The sequence below is a fragment of the Exophiala viscosa genome (genome assembly GCF_022695815.1).
Source record: "Exophiala viscosa unplaced genomic scaffold EDD37scaffold_11, whole genome shotgun sequence".
NCBI lineage: Eukaryota > Fungi > Ascomycota > Eurotiomycetes > Chaetothyriales > Herpotrichiellaceae > Exophiala > Exophiala viscosa.
In genome coordinates, this window is record NW_026944363.1 from 55993 (window position 1) to 71368 (window position 15376).

The following is a 15376-nucleotide window of genomic DNA, read 5'->3' on the forward strand; positions in this document are numbered from 1 at the left end:
CTGGCAGCCTTGTGCCTTGGTGGATTGCAGCCTAGTACCTTAACTGCGCTCTGCCTAGTAACGGGCTTTTTGTTGCGTCATGCGGCACAACTTGTTGAAAGTTCACTTTGCACTCTGGCATCAATAATTAAGTGTATCGATTGCTGCTTCTCTCTTTCTCCCATCTTTTCCTGCACCAGATACTTCAGCGCATTGCCACCATCATCGACCGACCGCCAACTCTGCGGTGCGCTTGCCTCGGGCACTTTGCTGATTTGTCCCGCCCTTTCTGCCATACCCCGCCATCAATATGTTTATGATCAAGAATGGTAAGCGCAGCACCAACGCCTCTGTTCTAAATTTCGCGCAAGACATGGACTGACCTGTGTTCCACATCTAGTCAGTAAATACCTCTTCGGAGACGCGTCCAAAGAGGTCATCACAGAGATCCCGCAGGGCCAACTGTATCTCGTCCGTCCCCTTTCACCCAAAGGCTACTCCGAACTCATCTATAAAGACGCCGTGGCCAGTATTCGCAGGACTGGGCAAGAGTTTCAGTACCAGCTTGTTGTACAACGTGCCTACGAGGAAGGAGAAGAAGAGCTAGCAGAAGAAGACGACCCCGACGGAGTAGACTCTCTAGATAAGGACGAGAAAACCTTTCTTCTTGATCAGAGTCTGCACTTCAGGTCAGAGAAGAGATCAGGTGGCGAGACGATACTAGCTTGGCGAGACTTGAGCGGCGATCCTGGCGACCTCTACGAATTTGTCTGCGACTCTTCAGTTGGCGAAGAGAAGATTCAAACGTTCCTATTAGCAGCTGTGGACTGCCAGTACGAAAGAAAACACCGCACGTCAGCACAAACAGCCACCGACGCCGACCTCCAAGAATTCTACTTCGATTCCGAAGACGCGATTCCTGCTGCTCCTTCTGTCTCTCCTCCCCAAGAGCCACAACCTACCTCCAAAGAGTCGGCCGCAAGAATGGCAAAAGATGTAAAATCGACTCCAAAGAAAGCCAATGTGGCCAAACCAAGAGAGACAGAATCCACTCAAGCGCCTACAGCCAAGACTGCCCCCAGCTCTGGCGAGGTTCTCACAAAGCAGCACGCTGAGCTGCATCTCTTCGACTTCCCCACCTCCAGCTTCGTTATCCAAGACCCTTCCGTAACCGCTGTTGTTACCGATCTAGGCAACTGGCGATACTGGCTGCAAATCACAAGCTCCGACGGGAAAGAATGGCTCGGCCAAGAAGTTGTAGCTGACATCAACCCTGTGTTCAACTTTGAATATCTATCGGCGATCTTTAATCACTATACGGATGATGGATCAGCTTACTCGTGGCTTCTACGCTTCCGCGATCAGGCTACCTTGGAGAACTTTCAAGAGGGGATCATGCAAGCATTGTGGGAACAGCTGAACGAGATGAAATGGTCAAAGGTCAAAGAGCAGGACCGTGAATATGTCTTTGAAGCCTTCAATGAGTTGACCATGGACGATGTGCCGGAAGAGCAAGAGGAGGCCGAAGAAGAGGAAGAGGAAGAAGAAGATTCTGAAGGCGGCCAACGCAGTGAGCACTATGACACAGATGAGTCCGAAGACGATGTCGATTTGGACAATCAAGATGGCAATGTCAACTCACAACTGGCTGTCGGAACTAAACACGATCGGTCCTTCGTCATTCGCGGATCCAAGATTGGTGTATTCAAGCATCTCCCCAACAGACACCTGGAGTTCACCACGAATATCTCCAAAGTAGAAACACCCAAAGGAAAGCTATTCAGACCAGGCAAAGTCATGCTCCATTCCGAGGACCAAAACATGGTGCTTCAGGATGAAAGCAACCCCAATGCCCTTTACCGAATGGATTTGGAGTATGGCAAGGTCGTTGACGAATGGAAGGTCCATGACGATATTCCTGTGACCAACTTTGTGCCCGAAACCAAGTTCGCGCAGCAAACCGCCGCACAGACTTTTATTGGTCACAGCAAGAATGCGCTCTTCCGGATCGACCCTCGCGTTGCTGGCAACAAGCTCGTGGAGGATCAATTGAAACAATACGTGTCCAAGAATGACTTCTCCGCTGCAGCAACTACGGAGAAGGGCCACCTGGCTGTGGCATCAAACAAGGGTGACGTTCGCCTCTTCGATCGTCTGGGCGTGAATGCCAAAACACATATACCTGCTCTGGGTGAAGCTATTATTGGTCTAGATGTCAGTGCCGATGGCCGATGGCTCCTTGCTACTTGCCGTACCTATCTTCTCCTGATCGACACTCTTCAGAAGGAGGGCAAGAACGAGGGCAAGCTGGGTTTCGAGCGTTCCTTCGCCAAGGACAGCAAACCTCAACCCCGTCGTCTAGCTCTTACACCAAGCCATGTCGCACAATTCCAACATGAAACGGGCGCACCTCTGTCATTTACTACGGCCAAGTTCAACGCTTCACCAGAAAACCCCGAGACCAGCATCATAACATCAACAGGTCCTTTCCTCGTTACTTGGAACCTTAAGAAGGTACTCGCTGGCAACAAAGACCCGTACCAGATCAAGCGTTACAGTGCACAAGTCATGGCGGATAATTTCGAATTTGGTTCGGATAAGAACGTCATCCTTGCGCTGCCGAATGAGGTTGATATGGTCAGTCGCCGCAGCTTCAAGAAGCCAACCAGAGAGAGCATCGCAGGACCGGCAGCAAGAAAAAGCGGAGGTGCCTTGGCTACACCGAGACGTAGCGGTAGGCAGAGCCATCTAAGGGAAGAGATCGTCAACAGTCCTTATTGAGGAAGGGGCAAGATCTTGACCTGATGCTACTGCGCATTTGAGATGAGCATGCTGTTGCGAATGATGCAGGACTCGGTGCTTCCTGCTTTTCTTGGAGTTCAACCCGGTGGTGGAAGACATGCTGCAGCACCAGCTTTCATCGTTGACTTTAGTACTTTTCTTGGCTTCTTGTTTTGATACCCCCAATTTTCGAGACGTGGAGACATGTCTGACTACCTGGAATGCAAAGGCGCAAGGGTTTTATGGCCATGAAAGAGCCCAATGGCATAACGACTGGAGTATTGAGTCCTTCTTCGTCCCATTATGTGGCCACCACGGGCTTTGAGGAGCTCAGTGGATGCTGCTCAGGTAGATAGTTCTAAATAGAAATCGCAATGAACTTGTCAACATGGAGCATTATGCATGGACGTAACTCTCGTCTCGACTGTCCCGAAGAACGCTTCGTTTCCTCAGTTCCGAGGGCGTGCCGGATTATCGCCTCACTTGTCCGCGCATTCACTGTCCTAGGTAGACAGCAGTGCTCGACCGCCCGAAGCATTTGTTCATCAATCACATGATCCAGTGACAGGGTTTATATCTTTGAGACCGTGAATTCTGGCCACCAATTCATTGGTACCATCTGCTCTTTGTAATGGTTCAGTTGGTTTAGCTTGATGAGTATTCGTTATTCTCATGCTATACTCAACTTGATATCACTCCACACAGGATGTTGGACCTCTTTATGAGGTTCACCCAGATTGAAGGTTTTCTCTGCCTGTGACCCCAACCAAGGATGTGGACTGTCTTCGACAATCCCCTAGATTGAATGTTTTCTCTGCCTTGGCTGGGGTTCGATATCATTATTTTTGGGAATTCTCTTGAGTTCGGGTTGCATTCTTTTTGCTCGTGACATGGCAGTGAGACGGTGCGGTCATGCCAAGTCGTGGTGGGTGAGGCAGAATCCGAGGAGATTGCATCCTGGCTATCTGATCGGCCTGGTCTCCTAGGACTGACATGAGACCTCTTGTCACTGGTGCAGAGTCGACATAGAGACTCGGTGTCCCGGTACAGGAGCTGCGCTGATTGAAATCAAACATTGTGTTGAGTTCGAGCCGTAGTTACAGACTCATGTTTCGGATTCTTCCTCATGCTCGTCTGCATGTTGGTCTGGATTCTCCGACTGCTTCATGATCTGCTCACACCTTACGCGAAGCCCGCTTACACCAGTAACTCCCTTCCACTGGTCCAATAGCTGCAGGGCAGATTGGTACTCCTGCTCGGCCCCATCTCTATCGCCTCTGGCAAGCATGCCCCGCAACCGAGATGGTGCATCCAGTGCCCACTTTACCGTCTCCTTCTGCCGTCTCTTTTCTCTCGCTTCGACGAATATCTTCGTATCCTCCGTCTGCTGAGGCCCCAGCTGCTTCACCGTCTCGAGCAACCCATCCAGCTTCTCCCCAAGTTTCTCTACGCCGTCCAGGCCCGGTTCCGGATCCTTGCGTATGCCCAGTACGCTGAGTCGATCCGGTTCACGCTTGTGCATGCCCTTCTGCATTTCGGCGATCGTGCCCACCGCCTTGATCAATTTGCTGTAGTTGTCGTAGACGAGGGCCTTGCGCTCGCCATCGAGGTTTCGGATCTCGCTGACCAGTGCGCTCTCTGTCTTCAGTATGTCTCGTAGACTGGCGGTCTTGAGCAGTTCGGAGACGTAGGCTTCCGCGTCGAAGGACGGTTCGTCCAATTGAGTGGTTAGAGACGAGGAGTCGGCATTGGCGGCGGGGTAAGAGGTTATAGTCGAGTCTGATGCGTTTGACACGATACTCGTCTTTCGGCTGAGGTCGTAGTCCGCACCAGCCCCGGCCCCGGCCGCAGCGTTTCGTGCTTTTAGGTTATAGTAGTCGCGTAAGGCAGCGCGGTTGCGTCTTTGGGCGGGGTTGGGAACCGGCGTGCCATGTTGTGGCAGGGCTGGTGAGGCGGTGTCGCTTCTTGGAATATCGAAGGACGGCCGCACGGAGGAGGTGGGTGTGCCACTTGCACTGGGAGTCGAAGGGGATGTGATTCGAGGAATTGCAGGAGACTCGGGGCGAGGTGAGGTTATGGAAGCCATGATTGACGAAGTGCAGCTACATCGCCGAGGATGTTTCCGGGCGCACACAGGCTGGAAACAGCTCAGTACAGATTTAGACTGCTTTCTGCAGTTGAGTATTTAGGATGTATCGTAGTGTCTTCTGGCATTTTGCGAGTGCCGAAGCCGTGGTGGCAGACTCAGCCTCGTCAAGTCCAGCCTTGCAACATGCCGAGCTTTAACCGGCACGTTGGCTGCCAAAAAGCGTCTCCTTTTTGCACGGCCTTGTCAACGCCTTGGGACACTGAGAATGTGCAGCAATGATCGAAGGCTCGCAAACCGGATCAGTCGGGTAGGCAACTCCATCAAGCTTTGATATGGGGATATTGGCGGTTAATCTGATGCTCGTTCCTGTCTTCACCTCCAAGCCCTCTGGGACCGTGCCGGCGTGAGTTCAATGACAGGAGAAGAGGTACACGTTCCGGACGTTCTACAGACTATCTACCCTGGATGCTTTAGTCAAGATGCCGAATCTACACCCTCTTCACGATCAAGTGACGACCGCTCTCCAATCCAGATACCACCTTCAGGTTAATACGCAATGGCTCAACGACTTCCTCTCATCACGCGGACCAAATCCGCCGCCACTGCCAGCCCTCCTATCGACAGCACAGTTCCGCCTCCTAGCAAGTGACATCACCACATCGCTATCACCGCCATCAACCGACCTTCTACCACAAGAGATCGCCGACGTAAGCGTCAAAGAACGGATTCTCTCAGGCCATGTGATCGTCCAAGTCCTAGATGTTTTGGACATCGGATCCAGCAAGTGGAGTCAAGTCGAGGCGATCGAACGCGTGGAACGCGGCGAGGAGATTCGTGGACGCGAAGTCATCCGCACGGTCGACGGTATGGAAGACGAAGACGGGTCGGGCCCAGGTCCTGCTGCCACTGCTATCACAAGGTCTGCTCCTACGACCGGGAATCCGAACGCGTCATCTACTGCGAGCAAGAAATTGAGCGCAGGACCACATAAGCTCGTCATTCAAGATGCCCGAGGAACCAAGGTCATCGCCTTTGAGCTCGTCAAAATCCCCAAGATTGGACTGTCGATCGCCGCGTCCGCCGTGCTGCCTGGTTCTCAGAATGGCCGAGCGTCCAGTCAAGATGACCCAGGCATGTTCATTGGTTGCAAGCTACTCCTGAAGCCTAGCACGATGGTCCGCAGAGGGATGGTCATGTTGCGGCCTGACAGGTGTGACGTGCTAGGTGGCAAGGTCGAGGCTTGGGATAAGAAGTGGAAAGAAGGGAGGAAACAGACGCTGACTACATTGGTGTCGGAGGGAACGTAACGCGGATCAGCGATTACAACATACAAGTCTCGAACGAACGGGTACCGACATTGGTTGGCTTACGACGCTCACACCTAGGCTATGCAGCATCGAAACCTGAGACAGGTCTTCGGCAGCCATACCCAACACGTCTCATCACACATCTGGTCCGATAGACAGTCCCTTGTCCTCTGGGATCATACAAGATGTCAAGCTCAACATATCAAAGGCGTCCAAATTCCATCAAGCTTCCACACCAACCTCCAAAAGCCATGGCGCAAGCATCTTCGCTCTAAGAAGGTCATCCGCCTGACCAGTACCTTCGTACGCCTTCGCAAGATCGTTCGCCTCAAGCTTCCCACCTGGTGGTATCTGTCTGGTGGCGTTAAGTACAGCCATCTCAGCTGCATATGTGCCATCTTCGTCTTCCGGAGCAGCCTGTGCGAGCTCGAGCCAGCCTTGTGGTTGCCATGGTGCGAGCATGATCCCACTGAGAGCATCTGCAACCACAGCGACCTGATCAATCCCTGTAGCATCGGCCGCCTTTGGTTTGCACGCAGCAATACCAGCCAGGATCTTGGTAGCCTTAATCTTGTCCGGCACTCCGATCTGATCCCCGCGCCTGAGGGCTTTGAGCTCCTCTTCCGCTGCCTCGAGCACATCTTCGTCATTGTCCAGTAGGCCCATGACTGCTAGAAGGGCAACAGCTTGGACGTGTCCAGGATTGTTTTCGATGACATCGAAAAGCTGTGATGTGGCCATCTCCTTTTCCACTGAGCCACCTTTGGCCCACAGAACCTGCGCAAGCATGCACACAATATCCGGCTGGCCTTCAGCCTCTTGGAGTGCCGCCTCAAACATCTTGATAGACTTTTCAACATTGTGTAGGTGACTGTGCGCGAGGCCTGCTGTAATGTGAGCGGAAAGTCGCCATTTTCGCCGAACTCCTGTGTATGCAGGGCCAAGTTCATCTCCATCACCTGAGAGATCGAGAGCGGTTTCTGCATGTGAAATGGCTTCAGAAGGTCGACCATAAGCGAGATGTGCCCGAGCCAGATCCGCATTGGCTTGTGCAAACTTGACAAGATATTCGTCCGACTCTGATTTCTCATACTCTGCTTCTGCGGCGGAACAGACCTTCTGGAGGCTTTCAACACTTGTCACATAGTCACCAACTCTTTCCGCCAGAAGAGACATGAGATGGGTGGCGGTCATGTCAGAGGGTTTCTGTGCGTGAAACTGGCGCATGGCGAAGAGTGGCTGCAAGAGTGCGCTAACCTCCTGTGACCTTGAAGCATCCTTGAGCAGATAGTCGAATGCGGAGACAGCATAATGGCGTTTAGGTGGTAGTTGGGAAGAGTCTGCAATCTCAAAAGCATGCATGAAAAGGCCCCTGGCCTCGCCGATACTTCCGAAAAGTAAAGCCAGCAAACCTTGTCCAATCCAAGCATCAGCGAATTCTGGATCCTCCGACTGGGCTCGAGTAAAAGCCTCATTGGCAAGCTGATTATCTCCATTTATCAGGTAGAGTACTCCAAGGTCAGTCCAAGTCCTGGCGCTGTGATCGTTAAGATGCAAGCTTCGGACGAACGAGTGCTGAGAGACCTTGGGGCTGAGCGTCATGGTCACCACGCCCAGGGCATTCCAAAACTCGGGATTGCTGGCTTCGAGCTCAATGGCGTGCTTGAAGCATCTGATGGCTGCTTTGAGGAATCTTCGTGACTGCTTGCCAACGCCGTTCACCAATGGCCCACCTGATACATATGCCTGATACTCTGCCCAGCCCAGGTTGTACCAAGCCACTGCTTGTGCAAGCTGATCTGTCGACGAAGCATGAATTGCTCGTTTATGGGCTAGGATTGCTGCAAACAGGCATCTGTCAGCCAACACCGTGGCGTTATCCTGTTCGTTCCCGCTGATCATGTCCAGAGTGACCTTATCAAGTTCTGCGAGGTTGTCAAGATCATTCCCAAGAGACATTTGCAGCAGAGCGGACACCGGCTGAAGGGTTGTGAGATTGCCGTGCAGCTTGACGTCTCCAAGAACAGAGCAAGCGTCGCCAACTGCTTTCCACAAGTTGAAAAAGTCCACGTTGTTTTGCGCGATTTGTGTAGCAACCTCGATAGCATCGGTCGCAAGCTTCACACCTGCACCGAACATGCCGAGGGCAACCTTTGCCCAGGCACTCTCAGACAATGTTTGCAACAAAGCAATGAGCACACCAAACTCGGTGGGTTTGAGTTTCAGGACATCTTTGTACGCCACGATGGCTTCGTCGAACAACCCCATCTCGCGTTGGACATTAGCAAGCATGTACTTTGCGAACCAAGTCTCATCCGATGGCAGGTCATGGTCTAGACTCTCGGCTTTAGCGAATGCTCTTGTAGCAGCCACATGGCGACCGCCATTGTGATAACTCTCGCCCAGCCCGACCCATGAGTAGTAATCATCGGGAGATATGCGCAGTGCTGCCTGGAAAGATACTATGCTTCGGGAGTATTGTTGCTTGTTCATTTGAACCACGCCCAAAGCGGCATATGGCCAGCTATGCGCCTTCTTCTTCGAGCCAGGCGCAGGTCGTGCTTTTCCTGATGCAACAACACGCTGCCCGACAAGTTCAACGAGATCCCATTCGGCACTATCGGCAAAAGCTTTTGCGAGTCGATGCGCGGCCTCGAGTTCTGATGTGGACAATTCAAATGCCTTCTGCAATGCGACTCTTGCTCGTTGCTTACTTTTCCCATAGTCTTGGAAGTACACTCCAAGCAGAGTATATGCTGGAGCATAATTGGGATTTGCTTTGATGGCGGCAACCAGATATTGATATGGACCGGACTTGTCTTTGCGAGCTGCAGCTGATGTATTCATGTGCCACAGGCACCAGGCGAGGCGATATAGTACGATTGACTTCATGGACAAGTCCTGCTGCTTTTTGTTCGATTCAATGACCTCAAGTATCTCCTGTAGCTGATGCAGGCCATGTTCGATTTCACCGCTTTGCGCCCGGCACCAGGAAAGCTCGAGTTTGATCCTGATATTAGCAGGATCACGCTCTGCAGCCTGGTCCAGAAATTTGACTGCTTCAGAATAGTCCTCGTCCTCTTCGAAAATCAGACCGGTGCCGAGCAGAGCCGCAGTCAGCTTGGGTTTGCGCTGGAGTATGTTGTTGTACAAGTCGTGAGCTTCCGGATGATGCCGCGGTGATTGATGTGCTATCAAAGCTTTGGCGAGAATGAGGTTGATGCCGTCGATACTATTCTGCAAGTCAATGGCATACCGCTGCTGAGCGTCTTTGTGTAGACTCTGAGCCTTTCGAGCGACGTCAACTGTGCCAGCCCAATCCTCGAAATGGAGGTAGGTATATGCCATGATCCGATGTCCTAGGTGCGTATCTGGACAATCTTCCAAGCCCTCATTCATCAAGATGAGCTGGTCAGCGTCAGACAATTTCTCTGGCTTGGAGTCTTCGTCATCGTCCTCGACCTCGAGCGGTGGAAACGGAGAGGAGTCGCTGTCCAGAAATCCACACAGGATTTTGCTCAGACCGTCATCTGGAAAGTAGCCGATATACTCGCGAAAAATGTTGACATCCCAATCTTGCAGGTCCTCTGCGTCGACCCACTCCAAGGCCACTTTCCAAGCCGGAAGGAAGGGCTGCTTGATGATGACCATCCCATTGGCCATGTTCAGCACCTTGTCGCGTTGTTCTTGTTTGGAGTCTTGTGGCATTGCAAGCAGACTATCAAAACTGCGTTGAAATAACTTCTGTTCGAGATCATGGCGTGCATCATCATCTCGTGTCCAGTCGATGAGGGCTGCATATCTTTCCTCGATGTTAAATCTGCTGATGGCTTCAGCTTTGACTTGACGGGTCACCTGCTCGATCCTTGCTCCAAGTCGCGTTCTCCTCTCCCCAATTTGTGTATTGATCCATTCTTTCTCTTCTGCTTCTGCTGATTCGAGGATACGTTGATATGCAAGACTGGGCTGCATGACGCGACCCTCGAGTATTGGATAAAGACTTGATGTTGGCAGGATGAGCTCCAACGCACGTCGGTATTGCGCTCTATTTCCGTGCTTTTTGGCAAAGAGCTCATATTTGTCGATGACATTCTGACATTGAACCCTGTCCTCCTGTTGAGCATAGATCTCTGCCAATTTAAATGCGACATCGTGGTACTGGTCGACCTTTGCGCTGCCTTGCTTTTCGTACAATGTGACCAGGCCTTTGTATGCTTGGAGGTCTTTGGGCTTTAGATCTGCAGCTCTGCGGATAGCTTTCTCCGCCGCTTCGAGGTCGCCGGCCTTTTCTTTGGCGAAGCCGAGAAACAACAAAGCGGTGTGGTTCTTGTCATCTTGTTTAAGTAGGTCTTCAGCCTGCTCAGCCGCCTTGTCGAAATGACCGGCATCCAGGGAGGCTTTGATAGACTTCAAAGCGGCCTTGGCCGACGCCATGTTGATATTGTTGTTTGTCTTCCGTCTATTCCAAGCGGAGGTCAAAGATGGTGACAATGTCACACGACAAGGCTCGAGCAATCAGTCATTGTGAGATCAAACAGAGGTGAAAATGTCCCAATTGTCACCGCATTCCTAGTCCTTTGATACTGCCTCACCTCACCTCACCTTGGCCTGCAGCGCCTTTGACAATCCGCAGAGATCCCCTTGGCCGATTTATTGTATGATGGCTTCTGGTGATGTGTAGAAAGAATACGAGTATGACCTCGTATAAAATTCGAATGAGGCACGACATGACGTCTCGATGCCCCGGGCGCCACAAGCCTTTGGCGTTAAGCGCGTTCCGAAGTGCCAGTGGCTCGACTGCCCGGCTGAGGCCCATAATATTCCCCAATGCATTCGCGGCTTATGTCCTCACCTCTCTATAAACACGACCACTTGTACATTCTGGACTCTGTTGGATACAGTTATCTCAGAGGTTAATTTGAAGACACTGATCCGCCAGTAAGTGTTTCAACAGAAAAGGACTGCCTTATCCCGCGTACACCTTAGAAACACCGCCTCGTCTCTTCTTCTCCCTGCCGCATGCTCCCGTGAACGACTGAGGAGTTCCGCTCTCGAATGGCGGCACCAGGCCTCAGGATCGATGGCATACGGTTCAGAGACTCGGAGAATCGTGAGATCACCTTTCGGGGCATCAATGTCGCTGGAGACTGCAAGTTTCCACGCTACCCGGATCAGCCATCTCATCAACTCAATGGCTTTTTCGACGCCGACAACGTCTCGTTTGTAGGACGACCGTTTACAGAAGAGGAGGCACATGTACACTTTGCGCGATTGAAGAGATGGGGCTATAATGTCATTCGGTACATTTTCACTTGGGAGGCTCTCGAGCATGCAGGTCCCGGAGTCTACGACGAGGACTTTATCGATCATACGATCAAAATCCTGCGAATAGCAAAGTCATACGGCTTCTATATCTTTATGGATCCTCATCAGGACGTCTGGTCAAGATTTACCGGCGGTTCCGGTGCTCCCCTATGGACTCTGCATGCCTGTGGCCTGGATCCTGAAAGATTTACTGCCAACCAAGCCGCGGTTGTTCACAATACCTGGCCGGAGCCTGCTAAATTCCCCAAGATGCTTTGGCCGACGAATTACACCCGTCTTGCCACCCAAGTCACCTTTACCCTGTTCTTTGCCGGCCGGGATTTTGCACCCAACGCCATCATAGACGGCAAGAACATCCAAGACTATCTAACCGACCATTTTGTTGACGCTTGTGCTCACTTGGCACAGAGGATACACGATGCCGGTGGACTGGAAAACGAGTGCATAATAGGGTGGGAAACAATGAACGAACCCCATCGGGGCCTGGTTGGATGGGAAGATCTAGACGAACTGCCGGACGACTTGAAAATGAGAAAAGGCACGTGTCCTACACCGTGGCAGGCCATCCTCACAGGTTCTGGGCGTGCGGTCGAGATCGACGTCTACGATTTCAATACCTTTGGGCCATACAAGAGCGGAAAGGAGTTGGTGGACCCTGAAGGAGTGTCGGCCTGGCTACCCAAAGACTTTGACGACTCCAAATATGGCTGGAAGCGAGACCCTGGTTGGAAACTTGGCGAATGCTTATGGGCTCAGAATGGCGTCTGGGACCCGAGCCAGGACCTACTATTGAAGAAGGACTACTTTGCCTCCCTACCCAAGTCAGGCGACAAGTTGGATTACGTAAAATTCACGAACCTATACTATATGCACCACTTCCGGAAATACCGCGACGCCATCCGCTCCGTCCACAAAAATTGCATGATCCTGATGCAGTCGGCAGTACTCGAAATACCTCCCCTCATCAAGGATACCGCGGACGATGAGAAAAGATTGATCTTCGCATCACACTACTACGATGGGCTGACCTTGATTCAAAAGCACTGGAACAAGTATTACAATGTCGATATTTTCGGCCTTTTACGGCATCGCTATTCGAGCCCAGCATTCGCTGTCAGGCTAGGTCAAACTGCCATACGGAATTGTCTCCGAGATCAACTTCGAGCGATAAGGGACGAGGGATTGGAAAACCTGGGCGAACACCCAACTCTATTCACCGAGATCGGCATTCCTTTCGATATGGATGACAAGTACGCCTACAAGACTGGCGACTATTCGAGTCAAACATCTGCCCTGGATGCAAATCACTACGCTCTGGAGGGATCCGGTGCCCAGGGCTACACTTTATGGACATACGTTGGACAGGTAAGAATGCCACAGGAACATCTATGGACTTGCTGACCTAGCCAGAATAACCACGAATATGGCGACTTGTGGAACGGCGAAGACCTTTCTATTGTCTCTGTCGATGATCCCCTTCTGCCGCCTAGCTCTTCTATGTCCCGACTGAAAGACCCAAATCAGTCCACGTCTTCATTAGGCCAGGGGTCAGACGGATATTCCGGCGTTACTCTGTCCAGCTCTACTGTCAACCCTTCGAACATCAAGGACGTGCTGAGGCAACCGGAAATTGCCCAGAAGCCTTCCTCCGCTGGTTCCTATTCCTCGTCAAACCCCGGGCTGCGAGCTGCCGAAGCATATGTGCGGCCTTCACCCATCGCCACAGTAGGCGACGTCGTCAACTATGGCTTTGACTTAGCAAAAGTGACGTTCACGTTCAGCTTGGTCGCTGACCGCGCCACAAAGGAGGATGTGCCCACCGAGATTTACCTTCCGGAATTCCACTTCCCAGTTGGCAAGACCAATGTCGATGTGAGTGGAGGTAGATGGAGGATCGATGCCGTGGATGTGGACGGTGAGAGTATGCAAGTCATGAAGTGGTGGCACGGTGTCGGAGAACAGACGATGACTGTGAAGGGCGTCAAGAGAAAGCCAGGTGCGTTGGAAGAAGAGGCTGAAACTGAGGCCGGATATATTGATACGATGAAGTCCTCGATGGAAAATTGTAGCGTTATGTGATGAGACTACGAAGTAATGCGAGGCAGGTAGTAGGCGTTGGAATGCGACGGAAGTTTCGGTACAACAAAAGGGCTGGCTGCCTTGTTCTATGGCCTTAGCCGTGGAGACTCCATCAGTCTATATGATGTCGCAGATTTATCGTGCCAACGAGATCTACATTAGAAGCTCCGCAGCATGTTCAGGAGGAGGCCTCTATCGGCTTGTCATCGGCCTCTTCTTGATCTCCCGCGTCGTCGTGCTCAACCTCGTCGTTGTCATTAGTAGCCGGACTGTCCTGCTGATCGTGCTCGTCCTCGTCCTCCCTCAACTTGACGCCTTTCCTCTTGGGAATGACCTTCATGAAAGCCTCGCCCCAGTCCCCGCACTCCAACCAACGTATCATGATCTCGACGACGTGATTTGTAGCAAGGACCTTGCGCGACGCCATCTTCAGGTAGTCGCCGATCGGCAGCTTGGCGGTCTTGATGCCCCGTTCTTTCGCGATTTTGTAGCATATGCCTTTGTGCCGGTTCTTGTCGACCAGGCCGCCGACGATGTACGTCGAGTAGGGCGACAGCTCGGTCAGAGTCTCGGGCGAGTCGGAGGTCAGATAGACGATCTCGCCGGTGTGCTCTAGCGGGCCTGTAGAGTCTGAAGGAGGGATATCTTTTTGTGCAGATTCTGGATTCTCTGGTATCGTCGAGGTGTACCCAACGGATTCGGCAGTGTTCAAAGACGGGTCTGGTGCTTCAACTTCAACCCGGTTTCCGTTCGAGGCATGAACCTTGTTACCGTCGACTTTCTCAGAGTCGTCGTGCTTGACAACTCCGTCGGGAGCGGCAAATCGTTCGAACATCCCAGCCATTTTTCCGCCGCTAGGACCGCGCATGAACTCGTCCGCTTTCTTCGCCGCCTCGACGAAATCATTCTCTTCGATGACCACATTCTTCCAGTTGAGATAGTGCTTGCTTAGGACCGTGTCGAACCGCTCCTTGAGAAGTCCTCCCCACGAACTTATTACGAGATGCGCCTGGAACGGAGCTCGATAGTTGTCCGAGTAGGACCGTGTGATCTGCGAGCCGAGCGAGATCCGCTCCTTCTCCATCATCAGGTCGTCGAAGCCGCAGTCAATCAGGATCGTGACGGGCAGCTGGACCGGACGGCGGTATTTGGGCTTGGGCTGTCGTTGTAGTTGTAGATCTGGCGCAGTGTCTCCATCCTGTTGTTCCTGTTCTGCTGCCTCCTCTCGTGCCGCTTTCTTCCTGGCTCTTTTCTCTTGTAATTTCTGCTTCCGTTTGACTTTGCGGTAGTCCCGAGCAGCCTCCCACTCTTCCCGTTTGCGTTGTTTCTTTATTTGGTTCTTGGACATGGGCTTTGCGGGCTCGCCATTTTCTTGAGAAGGATGCTGTGGCTCCGTGGCTACGCCACCGTCGGACTCATGCTCATCTTCAGAAGCCTCGGCGGCGGAATCTGCGTCATTAGCAGTATGCTCTTCTGGCTTACTGGTGTGTGATGGTTCGGCAGTGCATGACTCTGGGAGGGTGGCAGTAGCGTCCGACAGCAAGGGAGTGACCGCTGTCACTTCAGCAGCAGTTTCTTGTGTGTCTAGCTTCCTCAGCTTCGTGGGCCGCTCCTCTGCTTCCATTATGTAGCGTGTGTATGTCCGAATGAGAGTGATAGCCGATTTGCTGCTGTTTGGCATGTTAACATTCAAAAAATTATGGCTCACGTGCTTCGGGCCGAAATTGCGCTGCTCTAACCTCCACCCAATCGAACTGACTTCCCTCGCTCCGAAGCTGCCCTCACTCACCAGCGTCCAACGTCGAGCTTGTCAACG

The 15376-nt window shown here is 52.2% G+C and overlaps 6 protein-coding genes across 6 annotated transcripts; 3 read left to right on the plus strand and 3 right to left on the minus strand.

Annotated features, from left to right (window-relative positions):
* Window positions 1-20: 20 nt before the first annotated feature.
* Window positions 21-2947, plus strand: EDD37DRAFT_131332 (VID27 cytoplasmic protein-domain-containing protein). The gene is made up of 2 exons (XM_062809427.1): window positions 21-308; window positions 380-2947. Exons 1-2 carry the CDS (start codon window positions 290-292, stop codon window positions 2758-2760), a joined length of 2400 nt encoding a protein of 799 aa, XP_062666646.1. The 5' UTR covers window positions 21-289; the 3' UTR covers window positions 2761-2947.
* A 680-nt stretch (window positions 2948-3627) lies between these two features.
* EDD37DRAFT_131376 (Vps51/Vps67-domain-containing protein) lies at window positions 3628-4994 on the minus strand. The gene has a single exon (XM_062809429.1). The coding sequence runs from the start codon at window positions 4844-4846 to the stop codon at window positions 3866-3868; it is 981 nt and encodes a 326-aa protein (XP_062666647.1). The 5' UTR covers window positions 4847-4994; the 3' UTR covers window positions 3628-3865.
* Window position 4995: 1 nt separating this feature from the next.
* On the plus strand, window positions 4996-6267 carry EDD37DRAFT_131336 (uncharacterized protein). The gene has a single exon (XM_062809428.1). The coding sequence runs from the start codon at window positions 5329-5331 to the stop codon at window positions 6154-6156; it is 828 nt and encodes a 275-aa protein (XP_062666648.1). The 5' UTR covers window positions 4996-5328; the 3' UTR covers window positions 6157-6267.
* Window positions 6110-10710, minus strand: EDD37DRAFT_131396 (uncharacterized protein). Its single transcript, XM_062809430.1, has one exon. It carries the CDS (start codon window positions 10588-10590, stop codon window positions 6379-6381), a length of 4212 nt encoding a protein of 1403 aa, XP_062666649.1. The 5' UTR covers window positions 10591-10710; the 3' UTR covers window positions 6110-6378.
* A 501-nt stretch (window positions 10711-11211) lies between these two features.
* Window positions 11212-13560, plus strand: EDD37DRAFT_612228 (glycoside hydrolase superfamily; the record flags this gene model as incomplete). Its single annotated transcript, XM_062815344.1, has 2 exons — window positions 11212-12846; window positions 12892-13560. 2 exons carry the CDS (start codon window positions 11212-11214, stop codon window positions 13558-13560), a joined length of 2304 nt encoding a protein of 767 aa, XP_062666650.1.
* Window positions 13350-15343, minus strand: EDD37DRAFT_132094 (guanine-1-methyltransferase-domain-containing protein). The gene has a single exon (XM_062809437.1). It carries the CDS (start codon window positions 15239-15241, stop codon window positions 13739-13741), a length of 1503 nt encoding a protein of 500 aa, XP_062666651.1. The 5' UTR covers window positions 15242-15343; the 3' UTR covers window positions 13350-13738.
* Between the last annotated feature and the right edge of the window lie 33 nt (window positions 15344-15376).